Here is a 15,457-nt window from a genome sequence, read left to right as displayed (position 1 = left end):
TGAAGGCTGGATCGAGTTATCAGCCTTCACTCCTACTTACAAACGATACTGCCAATCCAAGTGGCATATAACCATTGTACTATTCATAGTTTTCAAGCCTTTTTTTTTATGCTAGAAAGTTCATCTTGCTGTTTTACATCGTCCTTGAAAAGGCTCCTCTTGTCCTATCAGCATTTCGTATTATCCAAAGCGACTACACCCTGAGGCGAATCATAAATTACAAAAAGACTATTGCTTTATTACTTTCTACCAGACACTTGTCTACCCTGAACATAGACATGCTTCAAGTTTTGTTCGCTACCATTGAATAGGAACTTTTCTAATTTTTGATGTATTGTTTCTCCACCCATCAAATCAACAGATCCACCTTCGAGATCCACCCAGAGCGCATCAAATGCCTTTCCTTTTTCAAAGTTACCAATCTTGTCTTGCAAGCCCAGTACCTGAGCACCTCCCAATGTAGCCAAAAAGAGGAGCTCGCTGGGACTCAAGGGTACGTAGTCCTTGTTTTTCAAGATATCCCGGTGCATGATCTTTTGTGTCTTGGAAGCGAAAAATGTGGATCGCACAGCATCCAGCATGGAAGGCGCAAATCCACCTGCGACATCGGTTCCCAAGCCCACCTTAACGCCCTTGGCCAAGAATCGTCTCACATCACAGACACCACTGTGCAATGAAAAGTTGGAGTTGGCACAATGAGCGATACCTGTCTTGCGTGCAGCCAGTAGGTCAATCTCGTCATCTGTCATGTGTACGCAATGCGCCATATAAGCATTCTCATTCAGCAGTTGGTGGTTATCATAGACACTGGTGTAATCCTTTGATTTGAATAGCTTGCATGTAAAGTCGATCTCATCATGGTTCTCGCACAAATGTGTTTGAATGGGCACCTTGTATTCTCCTGCCAGCTGACTGAGGCCCTTCATCAATGGAGTGCTGCAAGTTATGGCAAAGCGAGGTGTCACCACGGGTGTAATGAGATCAGACTTCTTTGACTGCACGTATTCGATAAAAACGCGAGTGTCAGCCAAACTTGCTTCGGTGGATTCAATATAGTAATCGGGGGCGTTTTGATCCATGTTGACTTTACCAACATACGCACGTTGACCTAGTTGCTGAATAATGTCGACCAACTTTTGGCAGGCACCGAGATGGATGGTTGCAAACCAACTGCAGGTGGTGGTACCATTGGAGAGAAAACGCGTAATGACTTTTTGATAGGCTTCGGATGCATGATCCACGCTCTTGAAAGCAGACTCACAAGGAAACACATGTGTATCCAACCATTCCAGAAGCTGGAGATCCATGCCAGATCCAGCAAACATGTACTGAGGAGCGTGCTACAGTAATTCAAATGTTGGTTGCGCGCGCACTGTTTGGCCTACATCAACCACTTACCGCATGCGTATCCACAAATCCAGGTACAAGGAATTGCTCGGCGCCCAGCTTGCGAATCTAAAAGCCAGTGAGTGAATGCCACCTGTGCCCAGCAAAACATGACTTACCTCGATGTCCTTGTAAGAATGACTATCCAGGAACTCTTGTAGATTAGTAACATCTTTTTCAATGTGAGCAATGACACCATGCTGATCAACAATTAGCACACCATTTTGAATAATATCCAGCTGTTTGATAGAAACAGAATGAATAAGGGTGCCATAATACAGAGTGTATGCAGGCATTATAAAAAAAAAAAAAGTGAAAAGCAAACAAAAAGTAACTACAGTCAAATTCATGCTATTTATACTTTTGCTAGTTGCCTTCAAAACCAAGCGATCATTGGCTAGCGCTGGTCACAGCAATAAAAGATACCTAGTATCATGAAAATAGGAATGTATGTGTGAAAAATAGCTGGGTGATAAGGTATATTGTATGAGAGTATTATTTCCGGAGGTAGGCTATTAATGATAACAAAGAGAGAGTGCTTTACACTGACCTGGATTATACAGCTGGATGCCAATCAGAGTGATGAATGATCAATCAAGGGGCCTACTGGCAAGATATAAGAACAGAACCACACAACTGGCCAATGTGGTTGTCATGAAGCATCTCAACTATCAATTTAAAAAAAGAGAGGGAATCGATAATAGAAGTCTGATCCATGATCTAATTTGATAATTCAATGGCATCAATCCGGAAAGCAAATCCCACATTTGACCCTCAACTAGTAAAGGAGAGCCAAGCTTTGTTCTCGAGGCAAAATTGAGATGGCCTCAACTAGTGAAAGATAGCAAAGATTGGAGTCAATCCAGGAGTTTAAGTTCCAAACCTTGGCTTCGTCTTTGGCTTTTTTTTTTTTTTTTTTTTTTTTTTTTTTTTGCTTGCCAATTTAATTTCCTCTGCCATTTGTAGAGCCACATCCTAGTGCTAATGTTGAGTAAAATCTGACGATTACCCTCTTGCATGTAGCATACTTTTTTTCAATACACTTGAGCTTTGCAAAATACAGGGAATCAGATTTAATTCAGACCATAATGCGCAGAGTGAGAACGAGTCGACGAGCATCAATCGGTAGCACTTGAGTGGAATTAGGTCCATTTGATTTGTATTGCAGGTATTTTCTTCAAGTAAGGCGGAAAATCAGTATTGGCAATGTTTTTACAGGCATTACTTTCTGCAACTTACTATCAGCCAATATGCCAACAACCACAGGCGAGGGAACCTTCAGTGCTACCAAGCTGTTGATCATCTTGTTCATTTTGTTGCCCAATCTTTACCAAATCAGAAGCAGGAGCCGGCGCTGAACACTTTGAGGATTTAATGTCTGTGACATAGATATCAAAGCGCTTGGATCTGATCTTGACATAGTAGAGATTGTCTGGTTTGAATTTGTTGCGGTCCATATCTCTATGATGGTTGAGAGCACAACTTGCTCTGTCATGTCAATGTTAGCAAATTATCAAGGGTTATCAAATCAGATGTTTTCCACCTACTAATGATGCTTAAACAATATTTTGCAACCAAGCAGTGACTTGATGGCGAATGACACGAGAACATAAACATGAATGTCCTCAGCATATGGCTTGGTGTATACGAGCTGGAGTCGTGGAGCACTAGGCTTATACTAGTCAACTGGATGCGACAAGACCCTTCGCCAAGCTTACGTGATATAAAGCATCCTTGAGAAAATCAAATTGCCCTTGCTTCGAGTGCTTTTTGCCTCCTGTAAAATACCGATGCTCTTGTTTTGCACTTGTATCCACAAGCCATTTTCAAGACACATGCTGGTTAATCTTGCTGGCCCCATAACAGTGATTTTAGGTGTGTTGGATTCAGAGAAGCATTTCAATTTAATACATGCCATAGTAAAAGTCTTCCTTTTCAAGATGAAAAATGCGATCGCTTGTTTTTCGATGAAAATCATGAGGGGTGCCTCATGCTTTTTTGGTCGAATTTTGGCCATATTTTTTGGGTTTTTAAAAAAAAAAAAAAAGTTGAGCAAACGTATCAGGAGGTTACTGCTACTCGAGTACAATTGTTTGGCGTCATTCCGGTGGCTCAGAAAGGCCTGCATGTCAAGAAATGATGGCTTGAAAGCTGTAGAATATGGCTATGTTTTTGCTTCATAGCTTTCATTTACACGACAGGAACCACATCTTTGGTAGCTGAATCTACTGGAAGGGCAGTTCTTCAGCCTGTACAATTGTTAATTCGAATAGGAGGCATATTATTTTTGGTAAACCTAATTCACGCAAACTTTGATGCGTTATATTGTGGATACGCTTATTGATATTGGAAATGAGAAACCGAGCTTACTGCTTAAATACTAGGGTTTTGCACTTTATTAGTAGGCTATATCAATTGAAACTGAACCGAAACTCTCCAGAAACATACACAAGTTAATAATTAATACTTTGAAAAAAAAAAATAGCAAAGCATAATGATAAATGCAGTTTTATACAAGAGTGATCCGATCTACCATGTCATTTATAGATACAGTCTTTGCATTATCTAAAACGGCTGTATTTTCACTAGTTTTATTCTCTTGGCCTTAGGAAAGCAAATGGTTGTGTGTTTATTTAAATGTGTACTATGTAAATGCAAGTGTGTTGTTATTTTACAGCTCTATGTGGTAATTGTCGTGGTTTAACGTGTAAAAGATCTCCTTGTGCTAGATCTAAACGGTCTCTTTTGTATCATGTTCTCTCCTCTTGTTCGACGGCGTGTGGAAGTCGGTATGATGGCATTTTTTGAAATGTCTGAAGAAGCAAGCTTGCCTTTATCCATGGAAGAACGATGTTTGTGTTCGCGTGGTATATTCAAGATGCCGGCATCTCCTTTTGCTGCAACCATGTAAGGCACCCAGGTCAATAACTCGTTTTTGGCGTATAAAGCTGGCTTTTTCGAGTCCTCATCATAATCATTGACTATTTCATATTCTCCCTGTTCCTTCTTTTTCAGCATTTCGTTGAGTTGTAGCGTCGCTATTATATCTGCTAATGTCATGCCCGTGTTGTTGCTGATCTCTAACAACACCAATGAGTCTCGCATGCCAAAAAGCCCGAGCACTCGTTCTTACCTTGCAGTGTAATCTGGCCTTGATGGTTGTATAGCTGCTTTCTGATGGCATTGGTCCAGTATTTTCGATAGCTCAGCAAACCCAGATCAGACAGTGGTTTTTCAGGGGATCCAACTTTTCCTTCTTTTCGAGACAACAAATAGCTAAAGTCAATCAGAAATTGTCCGTAGCCCTTTCGCTGAAATGCAGGCAGTGTCATGATGCAAGACAAGTTGTAATCCAACAGAGATTGCTTTTCCTACATGACGCAATATTGAACACTCAAGTAGATGCTGCTTGAAATCCAGTCGTACCGTACCTTTGAAAAGTAGCCCACAAAATGACATCCATTCTGATCTGTCTCGGTGAGTATATAGAATAAGAATGGCTCTACATCATAATACAGCGTCTTGTGATCCAGGAACATCTTGGCCAGCAAGCACAGATTCTGACAGTAAATCTTGTTCTTTCTTCCATCCACTTCAAATATAGACACAATGCCATCTCTGTATATCTCGTCGCCAGGTGGGTGCTTCATGGGACACTTGATCTAGCGGTTTGTAATCCATGAGTAGCGCGAACGACAAGTACTTGTGTGCCTACCCACCTTGTGTCGTTTTGCGACATACTGGCTCTTCATGTATTTGAGGCAAAACTCGCAAATGTGCAGCACACTCAACCGGCTGTACTCTTCTGGGTAGGGTGCTAAATACCACACATCAATCACATACAAGCCAATCTGAATCTTGCGTATACGCCCCAGCCCTTCATGATGGCGCGAAGCAAGTGGCAGAAACGACTTTGTTGGCAATGGCACCGTCTTTTTGCGTCGCTGCTGTCTTTGTCTGGTAGTGATGCTCTCGTTGGCAGCATATACTACGGAGTTTGATTGTTGGGCAGAGCGAGGACCATCAACAGCAACAGCAGCATGATTCTCTTCCACTTGATCTTTCTCAAAGATTTCCTGTATAACATTGCGTCAGTATGTGCAGCCAATGGCACATTGAAATCACTCGTTATACCTCTGCAAGCTTTTTTGCACTCTCAAAGCGGTCGATGCATGCTGGATTCGGCAGGCCTCTAGTGTATTTTGGGCCAAGAGGGAGGCTTTTGGGTTGTGCCTTGTATAACTTCTCTACTGAAGTGTATTGCGGGACTAAATTGGCCTTTGCAATGTCCACTTGAGTGTCGTCTTGTTTGTTGATTGTGCGCGTCGACGTCCTTCTTAGATGAAAATGCTTCTTTGAGATGGTCATTCTCGACACTGGATTTATGGTGACAGTATAAAAAAGTAAGGAGAAACGTGAAAAGCAACGAGTGTTTGCTCTCAAGTAAGCCTGCCTCCAGTGACCTTCTTTTTTTTTTTTAATTCTTGCCAAATGTCTGATGGGCCACCATCCCATAGGTGGCAGCCAAATGCTCAGGTAGCAGGGAATGTATGCCATCATACACATGTCAAGTGTATCTCTGCTTGGTATTTCAAGAGCTGCAAGACATGAGGACTTTAGATCATACATGTTAAACCAATGCTCAGGTACAAGGCTTTTTTTTTTTTTTTTTTTTTTTTATGGAGAACGACATGGCATCTATACTATACAAATCACCCTTATCATTCACTTTTGTCAAGCACATTGACCAAACAGCACACTATGTTTAATAGCAAGATGTGCTATAGACGAGATGCCATCTCTGTTGTTCAGAGATGCTAAACAGGTCACAATGATCCGCGATGCGCAAATCGCGGTAATGTAAATGTCTCAAGTTTCGCGTTTCATTATAACTGTGTCTTTTTTTTTTCTTCTCTCATTAGACAATGTCTTCTCCAGCAGCAGCAGCAGCAGCGTAAGATTGAGATGATGGCCCGTTCAACATGTACTCACAATTGACTTGTATATATTAGTATGCAATTCTGTACAGCACCATCAGACAATCATGCCATCTTAGAGCGAGAGCCATCTTTGTATGATCCCTTGGAGGAGCTCAAGCAACAACTGTTGATCAAAAAGCATTCGTACAAGCAACAATATGCCAGCATGTACTACGTTCGTCTACTCAAGATTCGTCAAGCATTAGCCGATACCTGTCGATCAAAATGGATGTCATTGCCTGGTAATATATATATATATATATATATATATATATATATAACTTAAACTACTCTCTATATATATATACTGAATGGACATGACAGAGAAACCTCAATATATCAGCAAGATTCTGGATATCCAGCCCGGTGAATTGTGCTACATGTTGGGCACCATCTACTTGGAAATGCCTGCCAAACCCAACGTCATGAACAATCTAGAAGACGACAATTCCATCATCAATCCAGAGACACCAGACAAGTACAAGAGCGATGCTGATATCGTTTCCTTGGAGGATGAGTCTGGCAGAGTGGAGATTTCTGGCAACTGTTTGGATAGAGAACTCTTGGTGACAGGTATGATTGTAGGTATTTTGGGCAAGGAAGTGGCTACAGGCGCATTTGAAGCCATCGATGTGTGTTTGCCTGGCATGGCAGATCAAGATCCACTACCAGAGCAAGGTATGTTTATCAACTAGAGGTGGAAAAGATATGCTGACTGCTGCTCAGTTGATGCACAACCCCCAAAGTACGTTGCGCTCTTGTCTGGACTCAATATTGGAGCCGATGATCAACTTGACATGAAGAGCCAGTTATTGGCAGAATTCCTCTCTGGCGAACTGGGCAGCACTGCAGATGAAATGTCCAGTTCAAGTATATCGCGAGTCATTTTAGCTGGCAATTCCGTAGCAAAACCGACTAAAGAAGTGAAAAAGACCAAGGGACCTGTAAGATTGTCAATAGGAGTATCTAAGCGAACGCACTGACACTCACTTTGACATGTTTCTAGAAAAAATACGGCTACGATTCTTCCACTTTCAACGCCTCGCCCATGCTGCAGTTGGATGAAATGTTGCAAGATATCTGTAGCTCCATTGACGTGGACATCATGCCAGGCCCAACAGATCCCTCGCCATTACATTTGCCACAACAGCCCATGCACACTTCCTTGTTCAAACATGCGCACCAGCTCTCCACATTTCACAGCGTCACCAACCCTTATTGGTGTAAAGTGGACCATGTTACGTAAGTCATCCAATTTCCAAGTACTGAATTAGCTTCTCACTCTCTCAATGGGTCGCTTAGTTTCCTAGGCACATCAGGCCAAAACATAGACGACATTTATAGATATGTGGATACAGTGGATCGCATCAAGCTGGCAGAGGTTTGCATGTATTGGAGACATATGGCGCCATCAGCACCAGATACCCTGTGGTCCTATCCCTTCAATGATAGGGATCCATTCATTATCGAAAAGACACCTCATGTCTACTTTGTTGGCAATCAACCTCAGTTTGAAGACAGTCTGTTGAATGGTAATTGAACTTGTTATTGCTTAGTGCCCTGTACTGACACGTTATGCATTGCATCCAGGTCCCAATGGTCAAACAGTGCGGGTGATTCTTGTCCCTTCCTTTGCAGAGACTGGTATTATGGTACTTGTCAACCTAAATACGTTAGAATGCAGCGCTGTACATATCAGTGAAAATGGAATCCAGCCAGTAAATGAAGATAGAATGGAGACAGACAATGAGTAGATGAATTGATGTAAATAAGCGTCTGCTTACGTAATAAAATGCTCAGTGAAGATGTTGGAAATGGTTTCACTCAATTACTACATACACTAAATTTTCGCCTTGTGAATATGCTCTGTCATGCAAAAACACATTGTAGATAACGTTGTTATTGCGAATCTGACTCTTTTCGTTGCTCTATGTCTGTATCAAGGAATTGATTCATATAACAATAGACGAGATACTAGCATTACCTCTGATTACGCAAAAGTAGGCATATCACAGCCAAATCCGGCTGCAATATAGTTGTGATTTCTCGCGCTGAAAATCGTTTTTAGGCTTCCAGAGTGGCGTTAAATAGTTGCTGCCATCCAGCGTTTACTTACTTGTACCTTTGCTTGGCTTTTTTTGAAAACAAAAAAAAACATGGCCGAAAACTAACCTTAACAAACCATGAAGGTACCCCCTCATGCAAAACCATCAAAAATCATACGATTGCATTTTTCATTTCACAAACGAACACTTTTGCTATAACAAATATATGATAAAAATGTTTCTACAGATTCCGGGCAACCCCTGAAACGTTATCTGTAAGACCTTGATATTCAAATTTTTGACATTTTGGCCCTAACCCTCATTTCATATTGTTATAAATTGCACGAAAACTTTTAGCAAAAGGCTTTTAATAGTTAGCGCCATTAAGTGCGCCTTGAAAAGTACTTTAAGAAAGCTTGGGGAGGTATGGGATGATCATCACCATTTATATAGTCGAATCTAGCAAATTAGATGGGTCAAGTCGATTTTGAATAAGTTCTGACCAATCTGAAGCAGGTGTTTGCTGAAGCTTTAATCGGGTTTGGCTGGTAAAATTCATTACTACTGATGAACGCAACCGTTGCTTTACTAGATGCTTTAAGAGGAGTATTGTCAATTGAAGAATACTGTAGCTTATTATGACTACTATCTTTTGCTTTTGTAACAAGTATTTATATATATGTTAGAAGCAGTTGCTGCAAAATGCCTTATCAGATGCCAAGCTCAGTGTGAAGCACATTTTGCCACTCTCTCCAAAATTGCAGATAATATTTCGAGACTGAACCCTACTTCACTTTAGATTTGATAGTCTTTATGGCAATGATAATACTTTGCTTGATATATCCCATTTTATCAAAGGGCTATGATCAATACTACCTTATACTGTCAGAGTAAATCAGTACCGTGCACACTGAATGAATGAATGAATGGCATAACAGAACACGGCTTCCACCGGGTAGCAACGATGATTGAAGATTAGTAAAAGTATTGAAACATCAAACTTACTTATGGCTTTGCTCTACTTTTTATCATAGCAAGTGCACATAGCATTGAACCAATTGACACATACAAGAAATCTGTTCATCAATTTGCATTCAACATGAAAAAAAAAATGCATAAACTTTGGATATAGTACTTGAGGCTTCTTTTGACTATGCATCATGGCGTATATGGCGCTATAACATGACATACCTTTGTCTGAATGGAATTTTGGTCCATGTTCGGAAAATGCACCACAAGCACCTTGAAATCTTCGGGCAAAGAAGAGGGAAATATGTAAATGAACTAATCTTGAGCACATTATAAGGAGATTGTTTGGTTTGAAACCTCATTTTTCAAATCAGCATGTGCATGTATGAGATGTACAATTACAGATACTTCATCAATATAAGGAGACACAGGGAGGGGAGGGGAGGGAGGACAGAAAGACAATGTGTCATGGAAGGGAGGAAAGAAGAGAAGAAAAAAAAAAAAAGAGGGAGACAAGAGACGAAATATTAAATAACATAGGCGCTTGTCAATTGATGGTGCCTCTCTCTCTCTCTCTCTCTCTTTCTCTTATTATCTCTTTCTTTATTATTCGTAAACAATGAAGTCGATGTCAGACAAGCGTTACTTTGTAGGAGGATGCATTGCATTGATCATAATGATAGCTTTATCCACCTTCTCTCGCCGCGTCAGCATATTATCCGCACTGAAAAGCTTCGGTCCACTTGACAGTAGTAGTGGACCAGCATCACGGTTTTATACGGCTGTAACTAAGCCTGCCAACTTCACTCATTGTGTGTTCATTTCTAATATACGTCCCTTATAGAGCCATTGCTCCAACATTGAAGACCAACCAAACCAATGTGCCTTTGTAAGGACATCCTGCCATGGATTTAATGCATTCTATCTCGAACTCTACTACTGCTCCACTTTATGGAAACCGATGATCATTGCTATTCTTGTAAGTATTCGCCCCTATCAACATATATAATAGATTGCCCTGAATTTATATCGACGTTACTTTCTGCCCCTGGTTTGTCGGTCTGTAGAAATCGCCAACTCACTAATTGTATATAGGTAACATGGCTATTTGTGTTGTTTGGCGCAATCAGCGTTGTAGCATCCGATTTTTTCTGTACGTATGCGGCGCTCACATGGCGTGATCATTATCATCCTGACCCATTACGCCCATTTTACTATGTAGGTCCCAACTTGCAAACGATATCAACAAAACTTCAACTGTCTGAGAGCATGGTAAGTGGAATGTACTGTGCAATGCATTCATAATACAAACTGCCTGTAGGCGGGTGTCACAGTGCTGGCTTTAGGCAATGGTAGCCCTGATCTGTTTAGTACATTCAGGTATGATGGTTCGTTTTCAGAGTAGAATTCACTGTATTAACCGCCTCTTAGTGCAATGGACTCTAGTGCTGGATCCATGGCCATTGGAGAACTCATTGGAGCAGCCTTTTTTATCGTTGCTATAGTGTCTGGATGTATGGGCATCATTCGACCATTTCAATCGCAACAGATCACATTCAGCCGAGATGCATCCTTCTTGACTGGAGCAGTTGCCATCATGACGTGGATCGTGTACCATCAGCAGATCCACTGGTATCATAGTGTAATATTGATAGGCTACTACCTTTTTTATGTCGCTGCAGTCGTGTTTGGTGCATATAGTAGCAATAGCAGCAGTAATGGCACTACTGATCCACTGCAAGAAAATAAGCATGTATTGCATCCAGAGGAATCCACACATCTTTTGTCTCATGCAAAATCACCCAGACTCTCCATTCCAGACAGAGGCTTCTCTGCGTCTGTCCAATCCAACCTATCCGAGTTGAACCATCTTGGTCATGTCATTCGTCCCACGTCTCTCAATTCTTCGCATCGTTCCATCTACCAATCTGCCATACCACGATCTGCGAGCACCAATGGCTCCATCCTCTCAACCACTACAAAGACCTACCGTCGCCCCATGACACCGAGAATTGGCATTAGAACATCTGTCTTTGGCGCTATTGAGGTAGAGTAGTTTATGTATACATCATCAATTATACACAACTAACATGCAGCTATAGTTTCAAGAGCAAATCAGCCACATGCGTCAATCCAGTCATAGCTCACAGCATATCTTGTCTCCTACGCATCATCATCATCATCATCATCAGCAGCAGCAGCAGCGTAGACATCGCCAACAATCGATGCCGCCTCCTATGTGGCAGACACTGCAGCTACCATCATCACATGACCTGAGCAAACGACAAAGGGCTTCTACTATGACGGATCAGCCCTTCCCCACAGCAACACCTTCCATCCATGTAGTGTCTCCTACCACTCAGCAGCAGCACCAGCATCAAGAGGAACAAGATTACTTTACATTTATCTCTGCACAGCATGACCAGCCCCTTTTTCATATACAACCTTCTTCCCCTCCTCCTAGTTCTCATATTCCTGAAATCAGACTGGATGTACCATCAACCACACTGCTTACACCAGAGTCTAGGTCAATACGCACACCCAGCATCATCTCAGACTACGATTTGTTTGTCTCTGCTCGCCAAAGCTTTGAACTGAACCCTTGCTCTGCAACCCCTTCTTTTCATAAGCATTTAGCAGACCATATCATGACATCAGGGATAGTGGGCCACGATCCACTCCAGTCGGAATCATCTAGCTTATTGCAAACTCTGTTTCCTACTTTACAAGACTGGCGCCAAAAGTCGTTGTTCTCCAAGTGGAGTGCTCTGGCAGCACTGCCACTGGTGTTGGTGTTTACACTGACACTGCCTGTTGCAGAGATTGGCCAGATCAAGGTCGATGACATTCAAGTCATGGAAGAGCACGATGGCGATCAAGACGACAACGACAACGACAACGACAACGAGGAGGAGGAGGAGGAGGAGGAGGAGGAAAGCACCGTCAACTACCTATCTATACCCACGTCAAAAGCAACAGCAATAGCAGAGCATGATATGCCTTTAAAAATCACAGTAGATGACATTGATACAAAGCAAGGATGGAACAAGCAACTACTCATAATTCAGTGTATTATTAGTACAGCATTCATTCTGGGTGTGCTTGCCGGTAAGTGGGCTACGTGGATCAAGCATGATGACTACCACACTAACCTGTCTTGACATGCATGTAGCCAACCAAGTGATTCCGTCGTTTGCCATCAGTCTTGGCCTACTGGTAGGTAGTATACTGGCCATCTACATCCAAAAGACAACAGCAAGCCATGAGCCCCCCTCGTGGTTTTGGACACTGTCTTTTGTGGGATTCTTTGTAGCGTTGAATTGGATATTTTTACTGGCAAATGAGGTTGTTGGTTTACTGCAAGCCTTTGGTCAGATATTCTCCATCAGTGATGCCATTATGGGGCTGACCGTATTTGCACTGGCAAGTAAAAATGCATTTCTGTAAATGGCTGGCAACTGACGGACTGATGTGTGAAACAGGGAAACAGCATTGGTGATTTCGTTGCAAACACAGCCATAGCCAAGATGGGCTTTCCTACCATGGCCATCTCTGCTTGCTATGCTGGGCCTTTACTAAGTAAGTACACTGAGATACAAGTGATCCTACCTACTCACACGCCTTGTAGATATGGTATTGGGTGTGGGCATCTCATCCTTGTATCAGTTCTGGAGAACAGGGGCATCTTATAAGCTGGATATTGCGCCTACTATCATCATTTCGTCCGCTGGGCTACTGACAGTGCTAATGAGTACATTGATTGCCGTCAGTATCAATGGATACCGCATTACCAAGCAGCTGGGATGGTGGATGGTAACAGTGTATTCACTGTGTCTTGCAGTCAATCTTGTACTTGAATTTCATGTTTTATTTTAATAAATGATGGATGATCTGTAAATTGATGGAATAAGGAGTTGGCCATTATATGATCTTCTCGAATTCGCATTTCTCCTCTCTTTCTTTTTTTTTTCATTTCTTTAACAGAGTATGAGTGAAGGTATTTCTTCAATGTGGAAACCGATACAATAGCATGTCATTAAAGACGGGTTGATAGTTGTGGGTCATATCAAAAGCTCGCATACTTGTCATTGGAGAGTACCTCAGTGGTCTCAGTTGCGCTTTGGTATCGAATACAGTAGTCCACCATTACTGTTTGATGATTTGAAATGGTAACTTAGTGTATACTGGTGCCCCCCCCCTCCTCCTCCTCCTCCTCCTCCTTTGCATACTAACATACACATCTAGGTCGATTAAAGTAAGGTGAGGCATCTTCAGCCCATTGGATACAACTAACAATTCCTTCTCTGAAGCTCTTTAAAGGCAAGATAAAGACCCCAGAGGTGAGTGTACGCATGTGTTAAATGGGTCTTGGTTCTGATAGTATGCACCAAATAGATGTTGTCTATCTATGTGCAAATTCACGAGACATCGCCAGGATCACTACGAGGCATACGTAAAAATGTGCAACTATCCATCAAAATCAACAACACAAATCCCTCCAGTTACTACAATGATTTTGGCGTAGGAAAGAGTAAGTCGTGTAATCAGTGGTCTCATGGATATCGTTGCTAATATGCGTTGGAGTAGGATTGCAGCCTGTTTGGTTCAGTGAAAGTACTTGTAGCACAACATGACAAGTGCATGCTATTCAAGACTAACATCTTCACTTAGAAAACACAAAATGGGGAGAGGTCTCAATAGGCACACTGTCAAGCATCATTCCTTTTCTCAGTAGAGACCAGCTCTCCTTATCAGTCACTATAACCATCCTGAAATCTGAAGTGAACAACAAGGCTGCCATCCCAACCATCACCCCGCCCTTTTCAAGGTACATTGATTCGCCCGAGTTTTCGGATGTCTCCTTTCGTGTCATTGAAGAAGATGAGGACCTCGAGTACGCAAACAAGCTCAACAAAAGAGACCGCTCCTTGTGCAAGGAGATCTCCTTGGAAAAGCAACAGGATTCATCGCAAGAGAAACCCGACACGAACAAGGTGCGCGTATTTCATGGGCATAAAAACATCCTGGCAGCCATATCTCCCTGGTTCCACATGCTATTCACTAATGGTATGCGCGAATCACTGCAAAATGAGATTACCATCTCGGGCGTCCAACACGATATATTCTATAGACTGCTCAAGTACTGCTATACGTTCAAGATGGATATAAACGGTGTCACGGATGCCTACGAAATGCTGCGAGCATCAGATCGATTTCAGATTGTCAATATCCGAGAGGAAGCACTGTGCTACTTGCGTCAAGAATTGGACGAGCATAATATATGGGACATTTGGGAGTGTGCCGACATGTATGGATGTGAAAAGACGGTGAATACATGTGTTTCGTATGCCAGTGTAGAAATGAAGGCACTGGTGAAGCATCCCTCTTGGCTGTATGCAAAAGCAAGCGTCATCAAAATGGCGCTGGACATAGAAGTAGGTGATTTGCCCGAGGAAACAGAGCTGTACGAAGCTGTCTTGGTGTGGGCAAACCAGAGAGGCGCCAATGTCACTATGGCTGCAGAGCAAGAGAAAGAACAGGCGCCACTGGAAGAGCCTTGTTCAAAAAGAGATACTGTGAACATGTCCATGACGAGAACACAGTTGCTGTCTTCTGTAGTCAATGTAGAGCCTCTAGCGATATCGGCAGCAGTGATTGAAGATGAGGAGGACGAAGAGGAGGAAGAGGAGGAAGAGGAGGAGGATCAGCCGCCAGTCATTGATTATAGCCACAAGGTCATTGCCATACCAGATCCCAAGGACTTGGAGGCAGATCTAGCGAGTATCTTGCAATGTGTCCGATTTCCAATGATGCCGCCGGACTATCTCGCTAATCGGGTCGAGATGGATGCATTCATCATGAGCATTGATGGCATGCGAGACATGGTAAGTCTGTGACCCATATCAAGCCCTGTAAAATGTGACACTAAACTCTTTGGTACTTAGCTGTACGAGGCCTATAAATACCATGCTGTGTTGGGCACCTCTTCTTCATTTAGATGTCAACCTCGTCGAGCGCAGATAGAGAGCGATGAACTCTAAATCAAGGCCAAATGACCCACAGTATAAAAAAAAAAAA

At 42.3% G+C, this 15,457-nt stretch overlaps 5 protein-coding genes across 5 annotated transcripts; 2 read left to right on the top strand and 3 right to left on the bottom strand.

Moving 5' to 3' along the window:
* Positions 1 to 239: 239 nt before the first annotated feature.
* PSD1 (phosphatidylserine decarboxylase 1) lies at positions 240 to 1,682 on the bottom strand (the record flags this gene model as incomplete). The annotated part of the gene is made up of 3 exons (XM_064819558.1): positions 240 to 1,340; positions 1,399 to 1,455; positions 1,506 to 1,682. 3 exons carry the CDS (start codon positions 1,680 to 1,682, stop codon positions 240 to 242), a joined length of 1,335 nt encoding a protein of 444 aa, XP_064679765.1.
* A 945-nt stretch (positions 1,683 to 2,627) lies between these two features.
* Positions 2,628 to 3,304, bottom strand: ATC70_000136 (Guanine deaminase (Guanase) (Guanine aminohydrolase); the record flags this gene model as incomplete). Its single annotated transcript, XM_064819557.1, has 3 exons — positions 2,628 to 2,868; positions 2,934 to 3,053; positions 3,105 to 3,304. The coding sequence occupies 3 exons, from the start codon at positions 3,302 to 3,304 to the stop codon at positions 2,628 to 2,630; spliced, it is 561 nt and encodes a 186-aa protein (XP_064679764.1).
* Positions 3,305 to 4,086: 782 nt separating this feature from the next.
* On the bottom strand, positions 4,087 to 5,754 carry ATC70_000135 (uncharacterized protein; the record flags this gene model as incomplete). Its single annotated transcript, XM_064819556.1, has 5 exons — positions 4,087 to 4,466; positions 4,520 to 4,757; positions 4,818 to 5,048; positions 5,106 to 5,462; positions 5,521 to 5,754. 5 exons carry the CDS (start codon positions 5,752 to 5,754, stop codon positions 4,087 to 4,089), a joined length of 1,440 nt encoding a protein of 479 aa, XP_064679763.1.
* Positions 5,755 to 6,311: 557 nt separating this feature from the next.
* Positions 6,312 to 8,119, top strand: SAS3_1 (Histone acetyltransferase; the record flags this gene model as incomplete). The annotated part of the gene is made up of 7 exons (XM_064819555.1): positions 6,312 to 6,340; positions 6,399 to 6,607; positions 6,690 to 7,043; positions 7,092 to 7,309; positions 7,372 to 7,607; positions 7,668 to 7,897; positions 7,956 to 8,119. 7 exons carry the CDS (start codon positions 6,312 to 6,314, stop codon positions 8,117 to 8,119), a joined length of 1,440 nt encoding a protein of 479 aa, XP_064679762.1.
* A 1,879-nt stretch (positions 8,120 to 9,998) lies between these two features.
* On the top strand, positions 9,999 to 15,420 carry cdc1 (DNA polymerase delta small subunit Cdc1; the record flags this gene model as incomplete). The annotated part of the gene is made up of 17 exons (XM_064819554.1): positions 9,999 to 10,163; positions 10,224 to 10,358; positions 10,475 to 10,532; positions 10,602 to 10,651; positions 10,701 to 10,759; positions 10,811 to 11,426; positions 11,482 to 12,487; positions 12,552 to 12,802; positions 12,862 to 12,958; positions 13,008 to 13,192; positions 13,493 to 13,548; positions 13,625 to 13,634; positions 13,690 to 13,719; positions 13,775 to 13,910; positions 13,967 to 13,993; positions 14,051 to 15,264; positions 15,325 to 15,420. 17 exons carry the CDS (start codon positions 9,999 to 10,001, stop codon positions 15,418 to 15,420), a joined length of 4,191 nt encoding a protein of 1,396 aa, XP_064679761.1.
* Positions 15,421 to 15,457: the final 37 nt, after the last annotated feature.

Source organism: Mucor velutinosus, assembly GCF_035048745.1.
Source record: "Mucor velutinosus strain NIH1002 chromosome Unknown tig00000034, whole genome shotgun sequence".
Taxonomy (NCBI): domain Eukaryota; kingdom Fungi; phylum Mucoromycota; class Mucoromycetes; order Mucorales; family Mucoraceae; genus Mucor; species Mucor velutinosus.
This window is presented reverse-complemented; position numbering and strand designations above follow the sequence as displayed.